This window comes from Rutilus rutilus, assembly GCF_951802725.1.
Source record: "Rutilus rutilus genome assembly, chromosome: 20".
In the NCBI taxonomy this organism is placed as follows: domain Eukaryota; kingdom Metazoa; phylum Chordata; class Actinopteri; order Cypriniformes; family Leuciscidae; genus Rutilus; species Rutilus rutilus.
In genome coordinates, this window is record NC_140225.1 from 3,526,831 (window position 1) to 3,549,646 (window position 22,816).

General features: G+C 39.0%; 1 protein-coding gene across 2 annotated transcripts in view; it reads left to right on the forward strand.

The window, feature by feature from the left end:
* Nucleotides 1–248: 248 nt before the first annotated feature.
* The window catches only part of acoxl (acyl-CoA oxidase-like), a 49,892-nt gene continuing 27,324 nt past the window's right edge, over nucleotides 249–22,816 (forward strand). Inside the window, exons 1-14 of one of the 2 annotated variants that reach the window (XM_084390536.1) lie at nucleotides 253–501; nucleotides 669–765; nucleotides 1,037–1,123; nucleotides 1,363–1,449; nucleotides 1,627–1,725; nucleotides 3,141–3,255; nucleotides 3,708–3,794; nucleotides 3,884–3,956; nucleotides 4,713–4,845; nucleotides 6,131–6,165; nucleotides 9,205–9,321; nucleotides 15,004–15,157; nucleotides 18,561–18,650; nucleotides 22,428–22,537. In XM_084390536.1, coding sequence (XP_084246662.1) covers nucleotides 389–501; nucleotides 669–765; nucleotides 1,037–1,123; nucleotides 1,363–1,449; nucleotides 1,627–1,725; nucleotides 3,141–3,255; nucleotides 3,708–3,794; nucleotides 3,884–3,956; nucleotides 4,713–4,845; nucleotides 6,131–6,165; nucleotides 9,205–9,321; nucleotides 15,004–15,157; nucleotides 18,561–18,650; nucleotides 22,428–22,537 — 1,397 coding nt within the window. In that variant the 5' untranslated portion in view covers nucleotides 253–388. Of the gene's footprint in view, nucleotides 502–668; nucleotides 766–1,036; nucleotides 1,124–1,362; nucleotides 1,450–1,626; nucleotides 1,726–3,140; nucleotides 3,256–3,707; nucleotides 3,795–3,883; nucleotides 3,957–4,712; nucleotides 4,846–6,130; nucleotides 6,166–9,204; nucleotides 9,322–15,003; nucleotides 15,158–18,560; nucleotides 18,651–22,427; nucleotides 22,538–22,816 lie in introns of both variants that reach the window. The other variant, XM_084390537.1, reaches the window with a different exon arrangement.

The window sequence follows — 22,816 nt, forward strand, 5'->3', positions numbered from 1 at the left end:
TAAATGTACAGTCATCATAATCACGTAAACCTTTTACATTAACCACGAAAAACCTTTAGAATTCAGCATAACACACAATTTTAGCAATCATAATGATAGGCTGATTAATAATTTTATAACATTGAAACCCATTTTATATTAATCTACTTCACTGTGATGAAATCTATATAAAAAGCAAACTTAAGCAACTGTCTACTAGTTTATTATACTTAATAAAATGCAGAGTTATGCATTTCATATTTTAATATGTTTGGCAATAAAAAAAAAAAAAAAAGGTATTGGCTGTGTTGCCGCGGAACGCGATGACATCATCCAAACGCGGAAGTGGAATGTTACAGTTACAGTTAAAGTAAAAACAAGACGAACTCAAGTCATCTTGTTATCATCCATGGATCAAAAACAACCCAGCAGCCTTGCCAGATATCTGGATGGAGAATTCTGGGAGATTAAAGATGCTTTTCGGGACGCGATTTCAAAGTGTGATCTGTTTCAGTCCAGCAGGTATGTTTTCTTAAAGACTCATTCAGAGGAGTTAGCTTGAGTAAATGAAATGAAATATACAGTCACCTCTTCTTCCAGACACCTGATGGAGTCAGTGCACATTTTGTTAACGGTTTCAATAGATTTAATCCCTTTTGCGCGTCATTTGAATGTTAATTCTTGTGCAGTTATGAACTGACTCTGGATCAGAGCAGAGACCTGACGGCAGAGAGACTATATCACATCTTAAGACTGCCTTTCATGAGAGAACACCTTCAAAATCAGGTACATATCTTCATTACGCATTACTACTGTGTTGTTACCATGGTAAAGATAGGATGTCATTTGGTAAAAACAATAGTACTTTGATATCATAGTAGTGAAATTCAATTTGCATTGTATTCAGAGGCACAGTTTCATTAGTTACCATGGTAGATGTCCTAAAACAGAGTATAAAAAGAATGTGGTTTTACCATGATACCATGTCCAAAAGCATGTAGGCAGTACAATGGTATGTTTTGTTAGTGTAATGCACATCTTATTTGCCTTTGTTTAGCTAAAAGAGAAGCAAACCGGCTTCATAAACAAGAGTTGGGGCATCACTGAGCTCATCTGCTCCGCTGACATGGCCACGGGAGTCAAGGTTTGTCAGCTTTCTGCTAGATTCTTATATTCCAGTTGCTTCTTATTAAAGGTAATTATTAAGATGAAATCAGATGCAACAGGATTTCTGGCATCTTTGCTTGCTGTTTAGATTATAACTGAGTTTTTTTAGCTGTTCTGAGGCACATTTGCATGTCATGTTGGCACGCATGATGCTCCACATTTGCATTTGTTCCACACTATGGTGGTGCATTTGAATTTGCTTGCTGTAACCCTCAGCTCGGTGTTGTGTGCGGACTGTACGGAGGTGCTGTCAATAATCTAGGCAGTCCAGAGCAGAAGATGAAGTGGTACCTGCCTGTATCAGTAAGTCATGAATAAATTCTGTGCGCAACACGCTCAATAGATGTGCACATACATGTTTGCAAGCCAAAGTCCTGCTCTTTTTTGGCTCAGTTTTTGAGTTTGCACATGTGTTGCAATGGCTGCACTTATTGATGTAATGTCAATGCAACATCTATATGATTCTGCGTTTATTTGCAGGAGTTACAGTTTACAGGGATGTTTGCAATGACCGAGAGGGGCCACGGTAGCAACGTTCGAGGCATTCTCACTGAGGCCCGATACGATCAATACTCACAGGTAATACCCAGGTCTACTCTATGCTTTTGTCTACTGGACGATCTAGGCTCAATAGTGATTGCAATGCAAATTTTAAACGAATAGAATAGTTCACCCCAAAATTTGAATTCCGGCATCATCTACTTATGTCGTAAAATATTAGCTGGTGATTTATACCGTCAAACTCCAAAGTAAAAAGCATGCAATATTACAATAGAATATTTATTTATAAAGCACTTTTGAAAACAACCAAGGTTGACCAAAGTGCTGTACAAAAAGAAAAGAAAAAATAATTAGAGGAGATACAAAACATACAACAAATACTATGATAAAAAAAAAAAAAATCATCTATATTCATTTTTTTCCGAACCCAAATAATAGGTTTATATTTTTAAATCATATTTAAAAACTCGGCTTTTCCTTGCTTGTCTTGACTTTTATACTCTAGTCTGTTGTTTTTTATTTTTTATTTAAAAATTCTGATATTTTTATTTGCTTGTTCTATCATGTTAAGCGCCTTGAGAAGCTGCTTTAAAGGCGCTATATAAAAATAAAGTTATTATTATTAATAGCTTTGTGGGAAACAGACTGAAATTGAATTTGTTATTTGGAAATTAAGGAACTATTTCCTGGATATAAGTACAGAAGAAATGGATCTCGTTTCTAGAGATCCTGTTCACAAACATCTCAAATCCACACTTAGTTGGATAATTGTGAAATAGACAAAGATTTAAGCTTAAAGGTGATAGTATGTAGAATTGAGAAACCTTTGTTATTAGCAACACCGGTGGCCGTTAAGTGAACTGCAGTCAGCGACTTATTGCTCGTGCACACGTAACGTACAAGAGACTGAACGTGATTCAAGTCCCTGATATACTCACGGCAAAGTTGGAAATATTTTTGCAGAGATAGGCTATACTGTTAACGAACATCCAGATGCCGTTCACGCTGCAACGTTTAGATGAATATGTAAATATGTGCTGCGCTTTCCTCTCAGTAACAAAATAAACACACAAAAATGACAGCGGTGAGAAAACAGCAGTTAAGAAAGCATCTGATCATAGCGATGTGGATATGTCGACGTATGAGGTCGTTAAAATTACTCAGTTATGATAGTTTGATTATAAAGTGTATTTGAGACTATATAGATCTGACTATGTGAGACTATAGTTTGAATTAATCCCTTTTCTTTGCACGACACATTGACATTACAATACAGAATGGCTCTTTCTGCATTATCCTGAACATTAAACATCACATCCTTTTGATTTTCCCGGTAAAAACGTCCCAAGTTCTTCACATAAAAAAACAGTCTACAGGCTGACATAGAAGGGAAGGCCTTATTTCTTAAGTTTCATTACAAGCTTGTCACACATTAGCAATAAAAAGTGATCAAAACGTGAAAATTCTTACATGCAGCCCATATTGTTTTGCAGGAGTTTATTATTCACACACCTTCCGAAGATGCTCAGAAAATGTACATCGGGAACGCAATGATAGGAAACTATGCTGCTGTATTTGCTCAGCTCATTATAAATGCAGAATCTCAGGGTAAGACAGATGCAACGACCGTTCACACTTAAATTATAATCTCGAACCTGTCCGCATGTGTTTTGTTCATCATGTCCGGCATGTTTTTAACACCTCGCTTGTGCTCAATAGTTTATATTTAGACATGTATTCACAACTATATCTGTAATCATTTGTAGCAGAGTTTGGTGCTCATCAGTTTGCTATCTAAAAATGCTTGGAAAACATACAAATGCTTAGCATTATGTATTATGCACCAATTGATGTGTTAAAAATGATTCAGCATGAATCTCACTGTTGATAAAGAGAATGAACTGTGAGTATGAGAACAAAATGTTTGTATTATTAGTTCTTGGAGTTAATGATTTTAACAAACTATTTTCGCTAAGTATTAAACTTTGGCACATAATCTGTTTTATGAATATGAATAACACCTCAAATCATGCGTCTTATTGAGAACATGTCTGTCTCAGGTCCCCACTGTTTTATTGTGCCGATCCGGGAACAGAATGGAGTCATGTGGCCGGGAGTGACGACCATTGACATGAAGCACAAGGAGGGTAATACGAGGACGCTGTTTTACAATACAGCCCTCCTGAATAATGCTTTCCAGATTTGATTGTTCTACTTTATATTTGTTTTTACACAGGTCTGAATGGGGTTGACAATGGCATTTTGATATTTAATAACGTACGGATACCACGGGAAAATCTGCTGGGAAAGTGAGTTAACGGTCAGAATTAGATTAGGCATCGTGAACCATAAATGTAACTGCAAGATATTGTTATAATAATGGCCAGAGTCATGAAAAAAAAACTAAAATTGGGATTTACAAACATGAGAAAAATCAATGAAATTATCATGGAAATTTCTAAAGGGAATCCAAATGTTTGTTTTTCTAGTTAATCATTCATTGTCCAGAAATGTTTACGAGTATAATCGCTATAAAATTATTTTAAAATCCTTATCCATGGATTTTAAATGACTGGGAAAATTGTAAGTGCTTTGATTCCAATATGAAATGGAATATTGTAAATAGTGATAAATATTAAATGATACTGTGTGTATATATATATATATAGGCCAAAACACCCCATTTTGCCTTCAGAACTGCCTTAATTCTTCATGGCATAGATTCAACAAGATGCTGGAAACATTCCTCAGAGATTTTGGTCTATATTGAGACATGAAAGCTTCACACAGTTGCTGCAGATTTGTCGGATGATCTCTCGTTCCTCCACATGCCAAATCTGCTCTGCTGGACTGAGATCTGGTGACTGCGGAGACCGTTTGAGTTTAGTGACTCACTGTCATGATCAAGAAACCAGTCTGAGATGATTTGAGCTTTGTGACGGCATGTTATCCTGCCGGAAGGATCCATCAGAAGATGATACGCTGTGGTCATGAGAGATGGACACGGTCAGCAACAATACTCAGGTAGACTGTGGTGTTTAAATGACTGCATTTGTGTGTTGCAGGTTTGGTTCTGTGTCAGCTGAGGGTTTGTACTCGTCTCCTGTCGTCAGTAAAAGCCGGCGCTTCAACGCAATGCTCGCTGCCCTGACACCCACCCGTCTGGGTCTCACCGTACAGGCCATGGCAGCCATGAAGGTTTTCTCACACCCAACACAACTGTACTTTAAACAAATCCATGTTTATCATCAGGAAATATGAGTATCATGCACCATCACAAACCTCTCTGTGAAAGTAATGCATCAGCTTCACCACAAGAGGGAGACATGTAATTATTTCTCAATCACACGACAGCGTATTATTTATTTACTATTATAGTATTTATTCATATTTTGAAATCACTCTAAGTTTTAGGAATTTTGTTATGTATATCATTTGAGCACTTCAACTTATTAATTTCAGTTAGTTGCAAGGCAATATTTCTAATTTCCAGTTTTTCATGTTATATTTATATTTTATTTCAGCTTTAGTTTCAGTTCACAATAACAACACTGGCGTACAGCATTCTCATAGATCAGACGTAGCTATGTCATTAAGTGTAGGCTGAAATTAAAGGATGGCTCAGTTAATTATAGATCAACTCAGTCATTTATTCTCCCTCATATTGTTCTGTGACTTTTCTATCTCGCACAGGACACAAAAGTGCAGCTTTTTCCCATACTGTGAAAGTGGATGGAGACCACATTCACTTTCCTTGTATGAAAAAGAGCTGCTTGGGCATTAACAACATGAGGATGAGTAAATTATCATCTTTGGGTGAACTGTGGCTTTAATTATTACCAATGACAACATTTTCTTTACTTTAGAGCAGCGGTTCTCAACCTTTCGGCCTCCCAGACCATATTTAAAGATACTTCTGCTGGAAGAAAGAAAAAAAAGCGGCTCATTTTTAAGCTTTTTTATTTACAGAAACTCGGAATGGCAGTATAAATTAGTTAAATATTTATAGAAATATTCTTAATTATATTTAGAATAATAACATTTTACTTAATTAAAATAATTATGAACATTTTAAATAAAATATTACAGAATCAGTTTCAATAACTGAACGTTTTTCAGCGTTTACATATTATTAATGAATTTGTGATGTTTTTTTACTCACAAAAAACTATTTCTACCCGATAAAATATTAGAGCTTGAATATTTGTTATAAAAATGTCTATGACTTTACTAATTCCCATGACTTTCCGGGTCTAGAAATAAAATAAAATGGCACGTGTTGAGGGAATGAATTAAAATAAGAAACATGGCATCATCTTACATTTTGAGTTTTAGATGTTTTATCTTATTTTAAAGTATTTTAAATCATTTTAGACTGTCTCGATCCCCTTGTTGAGAACCACTGCTTTAAAGTATTTAAACCACGTCTTAATGACTAGTCTTCACCTTTACACAGTGTGCTAAATCTGTGTTTTCTGTGCAGTTGGGGCTTGTCATCGCAGTACGCTACAGTCACAGGTAGGATGTTAACAAAATCTGTGTGTGTGTGTGAGAATGTTGTGCAAGTTCATGCAATGCAGATCAAAAGAATTCCCTGTAATTATTTATCGGTATTTTAAAGCAGCGCTCCTTCAAACGCAAAAACTGACATCAAAACTCCATCGATGAGTTTCAAAAGCTATTTATGTGGTCTCGGGGGAGAGACAAATAAACAACAAACTCTAGAAATGAGTGAAAACAACATGAGAGCGGCGTGACGCGTGGAGTTTCTCCTCACCGCAGGCGCAGTGAACATCCAGTTCAGAGGGATACTCTGGTCCGCTGCAGATCTGTCTTCCTCACATGTGGCTTTCTGCATGTGTGTGTGCGTGCGTGCGTGTGTGTGTGCGTCTGCGTGGGCGGCTGCAGGGTGTCTCTGAAGATGGCATCCCCAGAGTGAAAAAAATACAGAAAGAGAGGAAATGTTTGCTTTCTATAGTTGCAGGTTTTCCATTTGCAAAACAGCTCTGCGCACCCACTCGCACACATATCAGCGGAGGAACAAAGAGCCACGGCTTTGGTACCAAAACACGTATGAGCGCTCGGGCCCCGCCAGGTGTGATAGAGAAACCGCACTCGCAGTTATCAGGCTCCCAGCTCTCAGCCCACCACACCTCTTCTTGGTTTGAGTTTGTTTTATTACGACATGCGCCACAAAACCATTGCGCTTCAGACTTTCTGAAGGTTAAAAACAACAGTCGAACAGCTGGTGGTCAAGTTGAGCTTGTGTTGCTCGTAGATTCGCTCGAACAAGTTGTCTAGTCGTCCACTGGTTATTTTTAATGGTCGCTGCAATGATAAGAGCTTTACAGAGATTGATGCTTTCTTCAAAAGCTATATGCAATCACGTAAAGTCGACATGAAATAATCCGTTGGTATTATTGTGAAATATTAAACAGTTTGTCTTTGCAGTTTTGCTCTGTCTGTAAAATGACTTTTCTTCATGCAGCTGTTTGTTCACATTAATTAAGCAGTGTTATTATTTATATACTATTATAGTATTTATTAATATTTTCAATTTTTGATATTTTCAGTTTTCATTTTGAGTTTAGTTTCAGTTTTGGTCATTTAGTTATAGTTTTTGTTTAATATTTCTGTTTATTTTTATTAAATATAAAATATTTATATATATATATATATATATATATATTTAAAGCTGCAGTCCGTAGTTTTTCCTCTTTGTCGCCATCTCTGTTCGAAATCTGCAATCCGCCATCAAATTCTAAGTTTAATTATATCGAGTGCTGTGAGAAAAGGCTATAAATCTCCACCTCCAGCATCCTCACACTCATCGCCGGCTAGCCGAGGCTCTTCTTTATGTGGACAGATGTGACGTAATGACGCAAAGACATGCTTGATTTTCCCTCGGAAATCCACCAGTCCCACTGGAGTTAAAAACATTATTACAAGCTTACCGTTTTTAAGGCAAGCAGATAGTTATGAACACTGGCTGGTTATGTACTTGCTCAAAACATTATTTTGGATCATTTTTAACCCCAAAAAGTTACGGACTGCAGCTTTAAATATATTTTTATGTAGCTTTAATTACATTTTATTTCAGTATTTTAAGTTTGAGTTTCATCTAATGTTTATATTTTAACAAACACTGCCTAATAGCCACATAGCTTTTAGGTAATGCAACAGAATCAGAATTATATTAAGATTATATAATTATATTAAGATTCTGCCGAATAGCAAATATAACATCATATTTGAAAAATATTATACAGGAGGAAGTATGTGGGTTGTAAATGCGTTGCGAATTAAATCACAACAGACAGCGCTGTCATCTCTTTCGCGTTATGAAGGACAATTGTTCAGATGGTAGACGCCACTTTTTGCATTTCATCAAGTCTTCAGGAAATTGTAAGTGTGTGCTTACTTCATGTGGTTCCTCTGTGTCTTCCGTTGTCTTCTATATGTCCTACTAGAGAATATTGTAGTTCAAAATAGTTCATAGATGCTGCGGTAAAGGTCTGTGTTCTGACGAAAAACAGGTTTAGTTCTAAAGAAATTAATTGTAAATGATTTTTTTTAAAAGCCAAGAGATAAAGCAATCCTCCTTCACGAAGGCTGCTGTGTCGAGATCACATGACCAGCTGTTGATCTCAACAACAACCTACTTTTGGTCAGTTTGACTTGATCTGAATAACTACTGTATTGTCCTCTGTAGAGCTGCTTATAACCTCGTTTCATAATTTGATGAACTTTACACTGTTATCGAACTAAACTGAACTGACGTGCGATGAATAATGACACTATTGTCTTTTTAGTGCTGCTTTTATATTTAAAGTTGTATTTATTTTAACATTGATACTGAAGCTGCTTTACAGCCATCTGTATTGTACAAAGTCCTCTGTAATAAATGTGTTTAGTGTTTCTACAGTGGCATCAGCAACCGAATTTGCCTTTATATATAGCATGTGACTATACATAAAGGCATCTGTTTAATTTGAAGCGGCCTGTATAAGAGAATGCTCTCGACTTTAGATGATGTGAGTTACAATAGGATTTCTGTGTGGGCTTCTCACCTTTAAAACCACACATACGCGCGCACACACTCACACACTCCCATCGCGTCTGCTCTGTGGGGAAGCCACCTGCATATGTTAGATGTAGAGATACAGTTTGTGGTACTTCAAGGGTAACAGGTGTACAAAGCTCAACTTTAGTACAGCAGAAAGACACAAACACATGCAGACACAAGACCAAGACGTCCACCACAGTATGCCTTCATCAGCACACTTACACGCACCCACAAATGCATGCACTCAGTATTAGCGTGCGGTTAGAGGAGTGCGGTTACGTGTAAGGTTATCGGTTCATGTCCTCCGGTGTTTCGTCACACATCCAGGTGTGCTGTGGGATGTCTGACCCTTTGCTGCGACCCCTTTCTGTGTCTGGTTTGGTTTGTATGTGATTGTGTTTCACAGAGATAGAGGTTTCTGACTGTGTGTAAGTGTGCAGAATGAAACTCTTCTTCACCATCATCACATATGCGTAATGTCTCTTTCACAGTCGCAGACAGTTCGGTCCGAAAGACCAGGAAGAGGTAAAGATCATCGAGCACCAGACGCAGTCTCTGAGACTGATGCCACATCTCGCTGCCGCCCTCGCTCTCACCTTCACCACAAGGTTAATCTACCTCCCACTCTATATTTGATCTATTATATCATTTATAAGTATAAGTACCCGGTCAGCTGGGTAACTTCGTGGTCAGCTGGGTAACTTCGTAGAGGAGCTGGATGTGCTGCTGTCCTCTTTCCCTGAGGACGGCACCCCACTTCTAGTCTTCGGTGACTTCAACATTCATCTCGAAAAACCACATGCAACAGACTTCACCTCTCTACTAGCCTCCTTCGATCTCAAACGACACATCACCACAGGTACTCACAAATCAGGCAACCAACTGGACCTGGTCTACACACGCAACTGCATCACAGACAACATTTTGGTGAGGCCTCTCCATGTTTCAGATCATTTCCTCATCACCTTCAGTCTACAACTCGCTACCCCTGCGCCACCAACCCCACCACCAGTCACCCTCAGGCGAAACCTACGCTCACTTTCCCCCTCCCACCTCTCCTCTGCCGTGTCTTCTTCTCTTCCCCCACCCTCACAATTCTCATCTCTGGATGTGAATACTGCAACGGATACCCTATGCTCCACTCTAACCTCTACTCTAGACAAAATCTGCCCTCTCTCCTCCAGGCCAGCACGCGCTACTCCTTCTAACCCCTGGCTATCTGAGGTTCTTCGTGAACACCGGACCGAACTCAGGGCAGCGGAGAGGAAATGGCGCAAATCAAAAGACTCATCTGACCTGAGTATGTATAAATCTCTCCTCTCGTCCTTTTCTGCTGATGTTCATGCTGCAAAATCTTCTTATTTCCACAACAAGATCAACAGCTCCTCCAACGCACGACTACTCTTCAAGACATTCAACTCACTCCTCTGTCCACCTCCACCACCACCCTCCTCCTCCTTAACTGCCGATGATTTTGCAAACTTCTTCACCAACAAAACAACAACTATCAGCAGTCAATTCTCAGCTCCACACACACAGGAACCCAGACCGACCCCTCCCACAGCCAATACCCCTCTGTCCTCCTTTTCGCCGCTAACAGAGGAAGAAGTATCTACACTTCTCCTCTCCAGTCACCCTACCACCTGCCCTCTAGACCCCATCCCCTCACACCTTCTACAAGCCATCTCTCCCACACTTCTACCAGCACTCACACACATCATCAACTCATCCCTCCATACTGGCACCTTCCCTACAGCATTCAAGCAGGCTCGGGTCACTCCACTGCTTAAAAAACCAACGCTAAACACATCTTTTGTAGAGAATTACAGACCCATCTCTCTCCTACCATTCATTGCAAAAACACTTGAAAGAGCTGTTTTCAACCAAGTAACATCCTTCTTGTCTCTAAACAACCAGCTGGATGTCAACCAATCTGGCTTCAAGAAAGGGCATTCAACTGAGACTGCATTACTGTCGGTCACAGAAGCCCTACGGATTGCAAAAGCTGCTTCCAAATCTTCACTCCTCATTCTCCTTGATCTGTCTGCTGCCTTCGACACCGTGAACCATCAGATCCTTATGTCCAGCCTCTCATCACTGGGCATCACAGGAACTTCACTCGTCTGGTTTGAATCCTATCTCACAGGTAGGTCCTTCAAAGTCGCATGGAGAGGCGAGGTATCCAGAGCACATCAACTGACCACAGGGGTTCCCCAGGGTTCAGTTCTCGGTCCCCTCCTCTTCTCCATCTACACTACATCACTGGGACACATCATACAGGCACATGGTTTCTCCTACCACTGCTATGCTGATGACACACAACTCTTCCTCTCATTTCGACCAGATGATCCCACAGTAGCTGCACGGGTCTCGAGCTGTCTGGCAGACATCTCCACATGGATGAAGGAACATCACCTGCAGCTCAACCTGGCAAAGACTGAGCTGCTCGTCCTCCCTGCCAATCCGTCTCTACAGCACGACTTCACCATCCAGCTTGATTCATCATCAATCACACCATCAAGGTCGGTCAGAAATCTGGGAGTAACGTTTGATGACCAGCTGACCTTCACAGATCACATTTCAAAGACAGCTCGATCATGCAGGTTTGCGCTGCACAACATCAGGAAGATCAGACCTTTCCTAACTGAGCACGCAACACAACTCCTCGTCCAGGCCCTGGTCATTTCTAGGCTTGACTACTGCAATGCTCTTCTGGCCGGACTTCCAGCATGTGCTACCAAACCTCTTCAGATGATCCAGAATGCTGCAGCTCGTCTTGTCTTCAACGAGCCCAAGAGGGCCCACGTCACCCCTCTGTTAATCTCTCTGCACTGGCTACCTCTCGCTGCTCGCATCAAGTTCAAGGCATTGACGCTTGCTTACAGATCTATCACAGGCACAGCTCCCTCCTACCTTCACTCACTCCTACGAGCCTACATCCCCACCAGACGCCTACGATCAATCAACAAGCGACGTCTCGTGGTTCCATCACAGAAAGCCACAAGATCACTTTCCAGATCATTCTCATTCACAGTTCCATGCTGGTGGAACACTCTCCCCACCCTCATCCGGAATGCTGAATCCCTGACAACATTCAAAAAACAGCTGAAAACCCATCTCTTCCATGAGCACCTAAACTCATAAAAAAATAATAAAAAAAAACCTTTCCCTTAAAATCCCACTTATCATGCTTATGCTACTCTGAATAATGCCTGAACTTCGTATTCTGAACACTTCTTGCGTTGTTGTTGTATTTTGCCTCTTCATGATAACTCGCTTAATTTAGTCCTGATTTGTAAGTCGCTTTGGATAAAAGCGTCTGCTAAATGACTAAATGTAAATGTAAATGTAAATTTATTTAGCGGATGATTTTGTTCAAACGGTGAGGAAAGACACAAGGTGTTTAATTTACTTTAAAGAGGACCTATTATGCTAGTTTTTGGGCTCTTCTAGAATAGGTTTTCATGCTTGAATGTTCAAAACACATTATTTTTCACATATTGTACATTGTCGCGGCTCCTCTCTTCCCGGTCTGTCAGTAACGCTCTGTTTAGTTCCGGTCTCTGTGAAGCCCCTCCTTCTGAAAAGCACACTGTGCTCTGATTGGTCAGCTGGATCAGTGTGTTGTGATTGGTCCCGCCCCTTACCATAACTGCGAGTTTCAACACACTACTTTCTAACTCAACCAGGCCCCGCCCCTTTATTTTGCAAATGAATTATTTAAATGAGGAATATTGTGACGTGTTCGTTCCCGGAAGAAAACTCAAGACTACAATGGAGGCGGTCATTTTTCATGCACTAAAGAATGATGAACATGCAAAAAAGCATAATAGGAGCCCTTTAAAGAAGCTTTTCTGTAGCTTAAACAATAGCGCAACACCAGGGTCATGGGTTTGATTCCCAGGGAAAGCAAGAACTGATCAAATGTAAATGTGTACCTTAAATGCAATGTAACTCGCTTTGGAAATAAGCCAAATGCGTAAATGTAAAGAAGCCAATAATATTACCAATGAAGTTGTGTTAAAGGTTTTTACTAAAAAAAAACTGCTGTGAGAAATACGAACAGCATTTTATCTTTATAGTTGTAATGTTGAGTCAAGAAAGAAGTTCAGGTGAGGATCTAAATGCAAACGGTCATTAATGAATGAAAAACAAAACTCTTTGGCGTATAGGACAAACATCATTACAAAGACAACAACCGACAAAGAACTAAAGAAACTGAGGACTATATTCAGTGTTCAGAGTTGAGCAACTCAACTGGACATGGATAAACATAGATGAACTTTTGCTGTTTGGCAGATGTTTGTGACTTACATTGCACTGAAGGCACATATAATATCAGTTCATATACACTCACCTAAAGGATTATTAGGAACACCTGTTCAATTTCTCATTAATGCAATTATCTAATCAACCAATCACATGGCAGTTGCTTCAATGCATTTAGGGGTGTGGTCCTGGTCAAGACAATCTCCTGAACTCCAAACTGAATGTCAGAATGGGAAAGAAAGGTGATTTAAGCAATTTTGAGCGTGGCATGGTTGTTGGTGCCAGACGGGCCGGTCTGAGTATTTCACAATCTGCTCAGTTACTGGGATTTTCACGCACAACCATTTCTAGGGTTTACAAAGAATGGTGTGAAAAGGGAAAAACATCCAGTATGCGGCAGTCCTGTGGGCGAAAATGCCTTGTTGATGCTAGAGGTCAGAGGAGAATGGGCCGACTGATTCAAGCTGATAGAAGAGCAACTTTGACTGAAATAACCACTCGTTACAACCGAGGTATGCAGCAAAGCATTTGTGAAGCCACAACACGCACAACCTTGAGGCGGATGGGCTACAACAGCAGAAGACCCCACCGGGTACCACTCATCTCCACTACAAATAGGAAAAAGAGGCTACAATTTGCACGAGCTCACCAAAATTGGACAGTTGAAGACTGGAAAAATGTTGCCTGGTCTGATGAGTCTTGATTTCTGTTGAGACATTCAGATGGTAGAGTCAGAATTTGGCGTAAACAGAATGAGAACATGGATCCATCATGCCTTGTTACCGCTGTGCAGGCTGGTGGTGGTGGTGTAATGGTGTGGGGGATGTTTTCTTGGCACACTTTAGGCCCCTTAGTGCCAATTGGGCATCGTTTAAATGCCACGGCCTACCTGAGCATTGTTTCTGACCATGTCCATCCCTTTATGACCACCATGTACCCATCCTCTGATGGCTACTTCCAGCAGGATAATGCACCATGTCACAAAGCTCCAATCATTTCAAATTGGTTTCTGACAATGAGTTCACTGTACTAAAATGGCCCCCACAGTCACCAATTCTCAACCCAATAGAGCATCTTTGGGATGTGGTGGAACGGGAGCTTCGTGCCCTGGATGTGCATCCCACAAATCTCCATCAACTGCAAGATGCTATCCTATCAATATGGGCCAACATTTCTAAAGAATGCTTTCAGCACCTTGTTGAATCAATGCCACGTAGAATTAAGGCAGTTCTGAAGGCGAAAGAGGGTCAAACACAGTATTAGTATGGTGTTCCTAATAATCTTTTAGGTGAGTGTATGTTATAAACATAAAGGTAAAGTGTCAGCATAAAGAGCAGTTTCACTGGACCTCCACTGGAGGTCTCTGTCTTTGTGTAATTCAGGTCAGTTGCACATTCTGAGAAATACCACAGGAGAAGAATTAAAGGAAAAGAAGAACTCAGATGCCTCCTTCTGAGAAACCACTGTAGATTTCATTACTATTTATCTGATGCGTCTGCACTCTATGGGAAAATAAAAGAGAACTAAACGTGATGGTCAAAAAAATCTGTTCAGTGAAAGTCTGAGAGAGAAATGAGCGTATTTATTCCCTTTTTTACAGTGTTTTGATGATTAAAAAAGAATAAAGTCTCTTCTGCTCACCAAGGCTTCAGATATTTGATAAAATACAGTAACAATTACTTAATTTTCTATTTTAAGATATAGTAAAGTGTAATTTATTCCTGTGATCAAAGCTGAATTTTCAGCATCATTACTCCAGTCTTCAGTGTCACATGATCTAATATGCTGATTTGAAACATTTCTGATTATTATAAATGTTGAAAGCAGTTGTCAGGATTCGTTGACGAGTAGAAAGAACACCATTTATTTGAAATAGAAAAGTTTTAGAACATTATAAGCGTCTTTACTGTCACTTTTGATCAATTTAATGCATCCTTGATGAACACAATTTCCTTCAAAAATATGTACATTGTATTTGTAATGTATGTGCATTGTACGTGTGTTCCTATGTTTGTTCTCAGATACGCAGCAGGCTTGATGGATGATGCGTTGTGTCAGGGCCAGGACCTTCAAAGCAATCGCGCTCTGCAAGCCCTCGTCGCAGGACTCAAAGCCTACAGCACGTGGGAGAACCTCGCGTGTCTGCAAGACTGCCGTGAGTGTACTGGCGGCATGGTGAGTGAGTGTGTGTGTGTGTCTCTCTTTACACCTAACACACACACATATACACCGATACTAATGTCCTGTGGTGTGAAATACAAACATCCTGAACTGTCAAAGAATAACTTGCATTGACGTTTTGTGGACAGTGTTAGCATACGTGAGCAGTAGACATTGACATGTTTCATATGCTCTGCTCTAATAAAAATTTTAAATGCATTTTGCTTTTATAATTATTACTATACATGCAGTTTGTATCATATTATTTATAAATCTACGTATCTAGGACCTTTACAGGACAATTTAAAATGATCTGGTAAAGACAAAAATGGCCCAAAACGTTCGTTTTAACTCTCTTTTTTAATATGTAGATTTTATATAAAGTATTGTTTTATGATTTATTAATTTAAATATTGGTGATGTAATCAACACACTTAGATCTCATTGATAGCCTGCGCTGTTTGTTGGCTTTTGGTGCTGGTGGCATGAACAGCATATATATATATATATATATATATTTAAAATGTGTGAAACCAGAGGGTACCATAGGGAGAACCATAAGTAAACCGAGATAATAATAATAATAATTCGTTACATTTATATAGCGCTTTTTCTGAGACCTCAAAGCGCTTTACATATGGAAGGGGGGAATCTCCTCAACCACCACCAATGTGCAGCATCCACTTGGATGATGCGACGGCAGCCATATTGCGCCAGAACGCCCACCACACACCAGCTTACTGGTGGAGAGGAGACAGTGATGAAGCCAATCAGTATATGAGGATGATTAGGCGGCCATGATGGACAGAGGCCAAGGGGCAGATTTGGCCAGGATGCCGGGGTTACACCCCTACTCTTTTTCGAAGGACATCCTGGGATTTTTAATGACCACAGAGAGTCAGGACCTCGGTTTTACGTCTCATCCGAAGGACGGGTTACGTCTCATCCGAAGATCACAGGTTACCTTTTTGGTTTCACACATCTAACATTAAAAATGATTGCTCTCACGCAACGCAAATCTCACAGTAAGACAGAAAACAGCAATCGTGTTAACTTTGAGAAGGTTTTTTTTTTTTTTTTAACAAAAGTGTCTAATGTATTGTCAAACAAACAGGCACTATAAACTGTAAACAAATGGTTCCTCCATCAGTATTATTTGTGTTTACTAAGATAAGCATCATTATTACTATAACTCAAGCCTTGCAGGGGGTTATTGACCATTTGGACCAGTAAGTGACCACTTAGAAACGCTCAAGAACTCACCAAAACACTCTAGCAACTGCATATTAGTGTGCTAAAAACCACTCTGAACACTTTAGCAACCATATATCAACATCCTGGCAATCATTTACAACATTTTAGCATCCTTGAATCACATTTTCTTCAGCATCCACTTAATTAGTGGGGGCCTAGGTCAAAAATACTACCAAAATTAATTATTAAATGCCAGCAAAAATTCAATATATGGGTGAAAAAATGCCCCTCTGTGAGCACTTGTTATTATGTAAAATGGTGTTTGAACATAAATGAAGTGTTTGTATACAACCCCCCTATAATGGTAAAAATCCACCCACTCCTTTTTTTAATCCCCATAAATCATAAGCAGTGTCTCAGAATAAGCCGTTTGCAGTTTCTATGTAATGTGTAGACCCCGCCCACGACTGCTGACCTATTAGCATAGACTCCGCCCCTCAGTGAGCTGTACACAGTCCGTCATGTTTATCACCTCGCCAGAGCCTTTAACAGCAGCATTCAAGTAAGAAATGTATTCTTATTAAAGCTACTAAAGTTATTCAGTCAAGAGCAGTGAGTGATTTTCTGTTGTTCTTTTGTCGTTTGGTTCATATTAACAGCATATACAGCAGTAGGTACTGTATATTACGCTGCTTTCACTTTAACACACAGATCTAATATACACAAGCGATTTCTTTCCCTGCTGTTTACGTTCACAGACATAACCAACTGTGTTTATGTGAACTTTGTGTGTTTTAGACAACCTTGTGTGTATTTGACAGTTTAAGCGCAATAAGACGTGAAAGAAAACTCAGTTTAATACTCACGGGACTCATCGTCTGATAGCCAGAAGTTTAGACTGATATCTGTCAAATGAGCGTGACCATGATAGAGATGATAATCAAAACCAAACAAATGTTTTAGTTTATGGCAGAGTATCCGAGGCACAAGCTGTAAAGACTGCTGCATCTCATTTGCATTTAAAGACACATGCACGATAACAGCATGTCATTTACAACATGGTATAATAAAATATCTGTTGGGTATTTTGAGCTGAAACTTCACAGACACATTCTGGGGACACCTGAGACTTATATTACCTCTTGTAAATAGGTCCCCTTGAACATATAGGGCCCTATTTTAACGATCTAAGTGCATGGTCTAAAGCTCAGGGCGCAAGTTCACTTAGGCCGTGTCCGAATCCACTTTTGCTAGTTTAACGACGGGAGAAATGGTCGGCGCTCCCGGCGCATGGTCTAAAAGGGTTGTCCCTATTCTCTTAATGAGTAATGGGTGTGTTTTGGGATTTACATGTGTTAAACCAATCAGAGTCTCATCTCCCATTCCCTTTAAATGCCAGTTGCGGCAATGGCTAATTCACTATTTACATGACGGAATTTGATAGTGGAAAGACCGAAGCCGTCTCCAGAGCGCAAACGGATCTGCTCGTGCGTGAGGTTAAAGTGTGCAAGCCGGATTCCACCATATCTTTATGTACACAATAATAATCTTTTACATTGTAATCCTTTTATTTTAAATATTTGGCATGTTTGTGTGCTGCTGTGCGTCCCTGTGTGTTTAATAAGTAGAGTGCATGTGTGTTGTGGACCCGCCACAAAAAAAAAAGATAACTGCGTCAGGCTGAAACTAGCAAAAAACACTTGCGTCACGCTTGCCGCTGCATTGCGCCGGGTGTAAAGATAGGGCCCATGACATATCATGCGAGCGGGAGTTCTGTTTTTCCTGAATGTCAGCACGATATTGCAAATGTGATATTGATTTTATACAACAGTTTTATAAGCAATAAGTATTAATATTAAATTACTTACATTTTAGACACAATCTTCTCTGTTTTTCCTTCGTTTCACCATCGAAAACCAAACCCTGAAAATGGAAAACTTAATTAGTCTCAGTCATTTCAAAAAAGCGACTGCAAAAAAAAAAGTTATTTCTATTCACTTTTATGGTAATTATATGAGTTTGAGTAAACACATTGAAAGTGGTCAAATAAAGTGCAGTGTTTAGCACTCTAAACTTTGTTTCAATGATTATATAAACCTTAAAGTGGATGATATTATATTTAAACAATGTCCATAAGTGTATGTCATAACATCTGTGCATATTTTGATTGCCTTTATTTCCTGTAGCCACATTTAAACATGAACCGTGGTTGATTTTCCCCCAGGGCTTCATGATGGAAAACCGTATTCCGTCTCTGAAGTGCGATTCCGACGTCTTTGTCACATTTGAGGGTGACAACATGGTCATGCTTCAGGTATTCATAAACACTACCCGACTAGATGACACCACACAACAAATGCACTCATAAAGCTGGGGACAAAACACTTGGTCACAAGGGTCATGTTTATCACCATCTTTTTCCTTAAGGTTGTTATTTGTTTTCCTACTTATTTTGGAGATATTCCCTTAATATAGTGCAATATCACATTTAAATACCCATGTTCAGACAAACAAGACAGTGTAAACAACACGATGACCGCTTGGAGGGAAAACTAGACAAGCGCCAATTCTTTTAAAATATAAACTGTGTCTCACGAACTAAATTGAATTAAGTGGATTATGAAGGCATTAGAATAAAGGGGGTCATTTTGATGCGATAGCACACGATTGAATCTGCAATAATAATGTGTCTCTAGTATGGGGGCTGGTTATAAGAAAACTGTTGGGGTAATTAGATCAGCTTTGTGATTCATTTTATGCCGGTTCTGATTAGCACCACATCGATTATAGACACATAAGATGACACACATTCACACATAAAATGCATAGAGACTCGCACGCATGGAGACTCGCACACAACGTCTGCATTCACAGCTTGCCGAGGCCTAAAGACATGTATTTTCTGCTGAATTTAGATTATCCCCTTCAGTACCAAAATAAAGCAATGCAAGTGAAACCTTGGAAACAGGCTGATGGTGTTGTCATTTCAAAACCACAGTGACAACATGAACTATCATGTTTTATTAAACATGTACATTTGTCCCCCTAATTTAATACTTGATAACATCCTTGGAGTTTTGAATTTTATGAAATGTTACAGTTACAAAATATTAGCTTTTTGTCTAAATTCTGTATAGTTACTTTTAATAGCAGGATCAGAATTGGAACTTTTCAAGAAATGCTAATTTTAGCATAAACTTCTTCCTCCAAAACTTGCGTTAGTCATTTTTAAAAGAATAACGTTTTTTTTAAAATGTTCTTGAAAGATGTTTAAAAATGCACCAAGGCTGCATTTATTGGATCAAATATACATTAAAAACAGTAATATTGTAATACAGTAATAACTGTTTTCTATATGAATATATTGTAAAATTTAATTTATTCCTGTGATCAAAGCTGAATTTTCAGCATCATTACTCCAGTCTTCAGTGTCACATGATCCTTCAGAAATCATTCATGATTTGCTGCTCTAGAAACATTTCTGATTATTATTATCCGTGTTAAAAACAGTTGTGCTGCTTCATAATTTTGCGGGAACCATGATATTCAGGATTAGGAAGTTCAAAAGGACAGCATTTATTTGCAATAGAAATCTTTTGTACCATTATAAATGTCTATCATTATTTTTATATTTTCATTTACTCAACCTCATGTGCTACAAAGGACAAAAAAGTACTATAAACTAGTCCATATGACTAGGTTTGATGTCAGTGACGTCAAACGTTATTGTTTCACACGAGTCTTGTGACATTCTGGAGAAAATGGAACGACATGAAAGTAAATGATGACTGTTGTTTTTGTTGTTTGAACCACTCTTTTCTAACATTGAGATCATTTAAAAAAGTGCATGTTTTGAGGTCTGAAAGTCACAGCATTCATTCGTAGTGCATCAAACTCTTTTTATGTCGCAAATGAAATAAATGTCTCATGATATGATCACTTTGAATCCTGGAAAGACATGGATTTATCACAAAATTCTCTTTTTAAGCTGTGGCCTGCTTCCTTTGACTATTACTTTAATATCATTCTGCTGCAGTTTTGCTGTTTTGAAGAAAAATTCAAAAGGTTTTTTGCTAAATTTGTAAGGACTCTGATTTGATTAAGCTAACAACAAATGATTAACCAATGCCAAAGGTCATATTGGGACATGTGAAAATAGAGGGTGCTGGGAGTGATTAAACTAAAGTCACAAGAACCGTGAGAGGCTCTGCCAGCCACTTAAACCAAGACCCTCTCTTTATTTCTCAGTCCCGCTCTCAGATTGGTTGTGGGGACTTTTCCATAGGACATCAGTCTAATGAAGTTATTAAAAGATTTTAGTGTCACCTGTCATGAGGGAAATTAGCATTTAGCTCCAAATTTCATACACATGACCAGCACACTGTTACGTTTTGGCTGCGCCCTGAAAGAGTGTGTCCAATCGGTTACTTTGAGAAGATTGTTTTACAGTATGCAGTTGTACTTACTGCAGATGTGAAAAAAGAAGTAGATGAGGTTATTTTAGGTTTTTGCGTATGTAGGGCAGAAACATACACAATGATTAGGACACAATGAGTCATTGACTCTCTGGAGTCGTGTGTTTAGTTTGTGCTGTTTAGAGAGCGATGTTGTGTGATTGTGGGATCCCTCGAGGAACGCTAATGACCAAAGGGAAGTTCTGACCATTAGGAGACTCCTTTATGCTAAAGACAGGGTGGAGTAGCGTAGTGTATGTAGGATACTGGCTGCTAATACAGACCGGAGACTTACTCAAAGTACAAAGACTTCTACAGTCAATAGTCTCTACTGTAAACCAATTCTCTAAATGGTGTGAAAGTTTAAGACAGACATTTACATTGATCTTTAGTATTTTATAAATTACTAATGAGTAATTTCCCTTGTGAAATAGAAGTGCACTTAATAGAACTTTAAAGGGATACTCCACTTTTTTTGGAAATAGGCTCATTTTACAACTCCCCCAGAGTTTTCGAATCCATTCAGCTGATCTCCGGGTCTGGCGGTACCACTTTTAGCATAGCTTAGCATAGATCATTGAATCGGACAAGACCATTAGCATCTCTCTCAAAAAAATGACCAAAGAGTTTCGATATTTTTCCTATTTAAAACTTGACTCTTCTGTAGTTACATCGTGTACTAAGACCGACAGAAAATGTAAAGTTGCGATTTTCTAGGCTGATATGGCTAGGAACTATACTCTCATTCCTGCGTAATAATCAAGAAACTTTGCTGCAGTACCATGAGTCCAGCAGGCGTAATGATATGACGCAGCACCTGAAAATAGGTCTAATAGGTTAGACAAACTTAGTCCCGGTCACGTTGGAAGTTACTGAGCTGAGGACTATTTTCAGGCGCTGTAAGAATATCTAAACTCTTTGGTCATTTTTTTGAGAGAGATGCTAATGGTCTTGTCCGATTCAGTGATCTATGCTAAGCTATGCTAAAAGTGGTACCGCCAGACCCGGAGATCGGCTGAATGGATTCGAAAACAGTAAAACTCAACTGTTTAACTCTGGGGGAGTTGTAAAATGAACCTATTTCCAAAAAAAGTGGAGTATCCCTTTAAATGTTTCTGTCAGAAATTTCATATATAGAACCTTTTATGGGTTTCCATCATGAGGTAATTTTATGGATTTAGTTTTAATTAAATAACTTTGTCTTAATTCCCTTTTAATTTGAATTACGTTTTATGAATTAGGCAGCTCGGAAAATCACTAGAAAAATAACCCATTAAACATGAAAGTTTTATGCAATCATATAAGACTGTTCTTTACAATTGAGTCAAGAACCCTAGAGTTCTATATACTGGAACCCCACTGAACGTTTTTTGAATAGTGTACACTTTAGCATACTTTTAAAAAGAGTATATATTATGGAAATAGTATATTTTAAAAGAATATACTTAACGCCATGTGTTTGTACACTTAATTGCATTTTAACTGCAATCAAATTCAAATGTATTATAGTTAAAATGTATATTAATTGCAAAGAAATGACATTAATGCATCTGTTAAAAGCCCAATAAAATGTACTTCTCAGGGACACATGTGTGATATTTTTTACTTTACAGTCTTCTGTTGTTGTGCATGTGTAGGTGGTGGTACGAGAGCTGCTAACCCAACACACCAAACAGATGGGGAACAACCTGGTGATGGGACTGATTAGAAACTGGACCAGCTCAGTGTCAGACAGCCTTAGAACCAGGTAAGAGGTGAGACAGACAGACAGACAGACAGACAGACAGACAGACAGATAGATAGATAGATAGATAGATAGATAGATAGATAGATAGATAGATAGATAGATAGATAGATAGATAGATACCGGTAGACAGACAGACAGACAGACAGATAGATAGACAGTCAGACAGACAAACAGACAGACAGACAGATAGATAGATAGTCAGACAGACAGACAGACAGACTGATTGATTGACAGACAGACAGACAGACAGATAGATAGATAGTCAGACAGACAGACAGA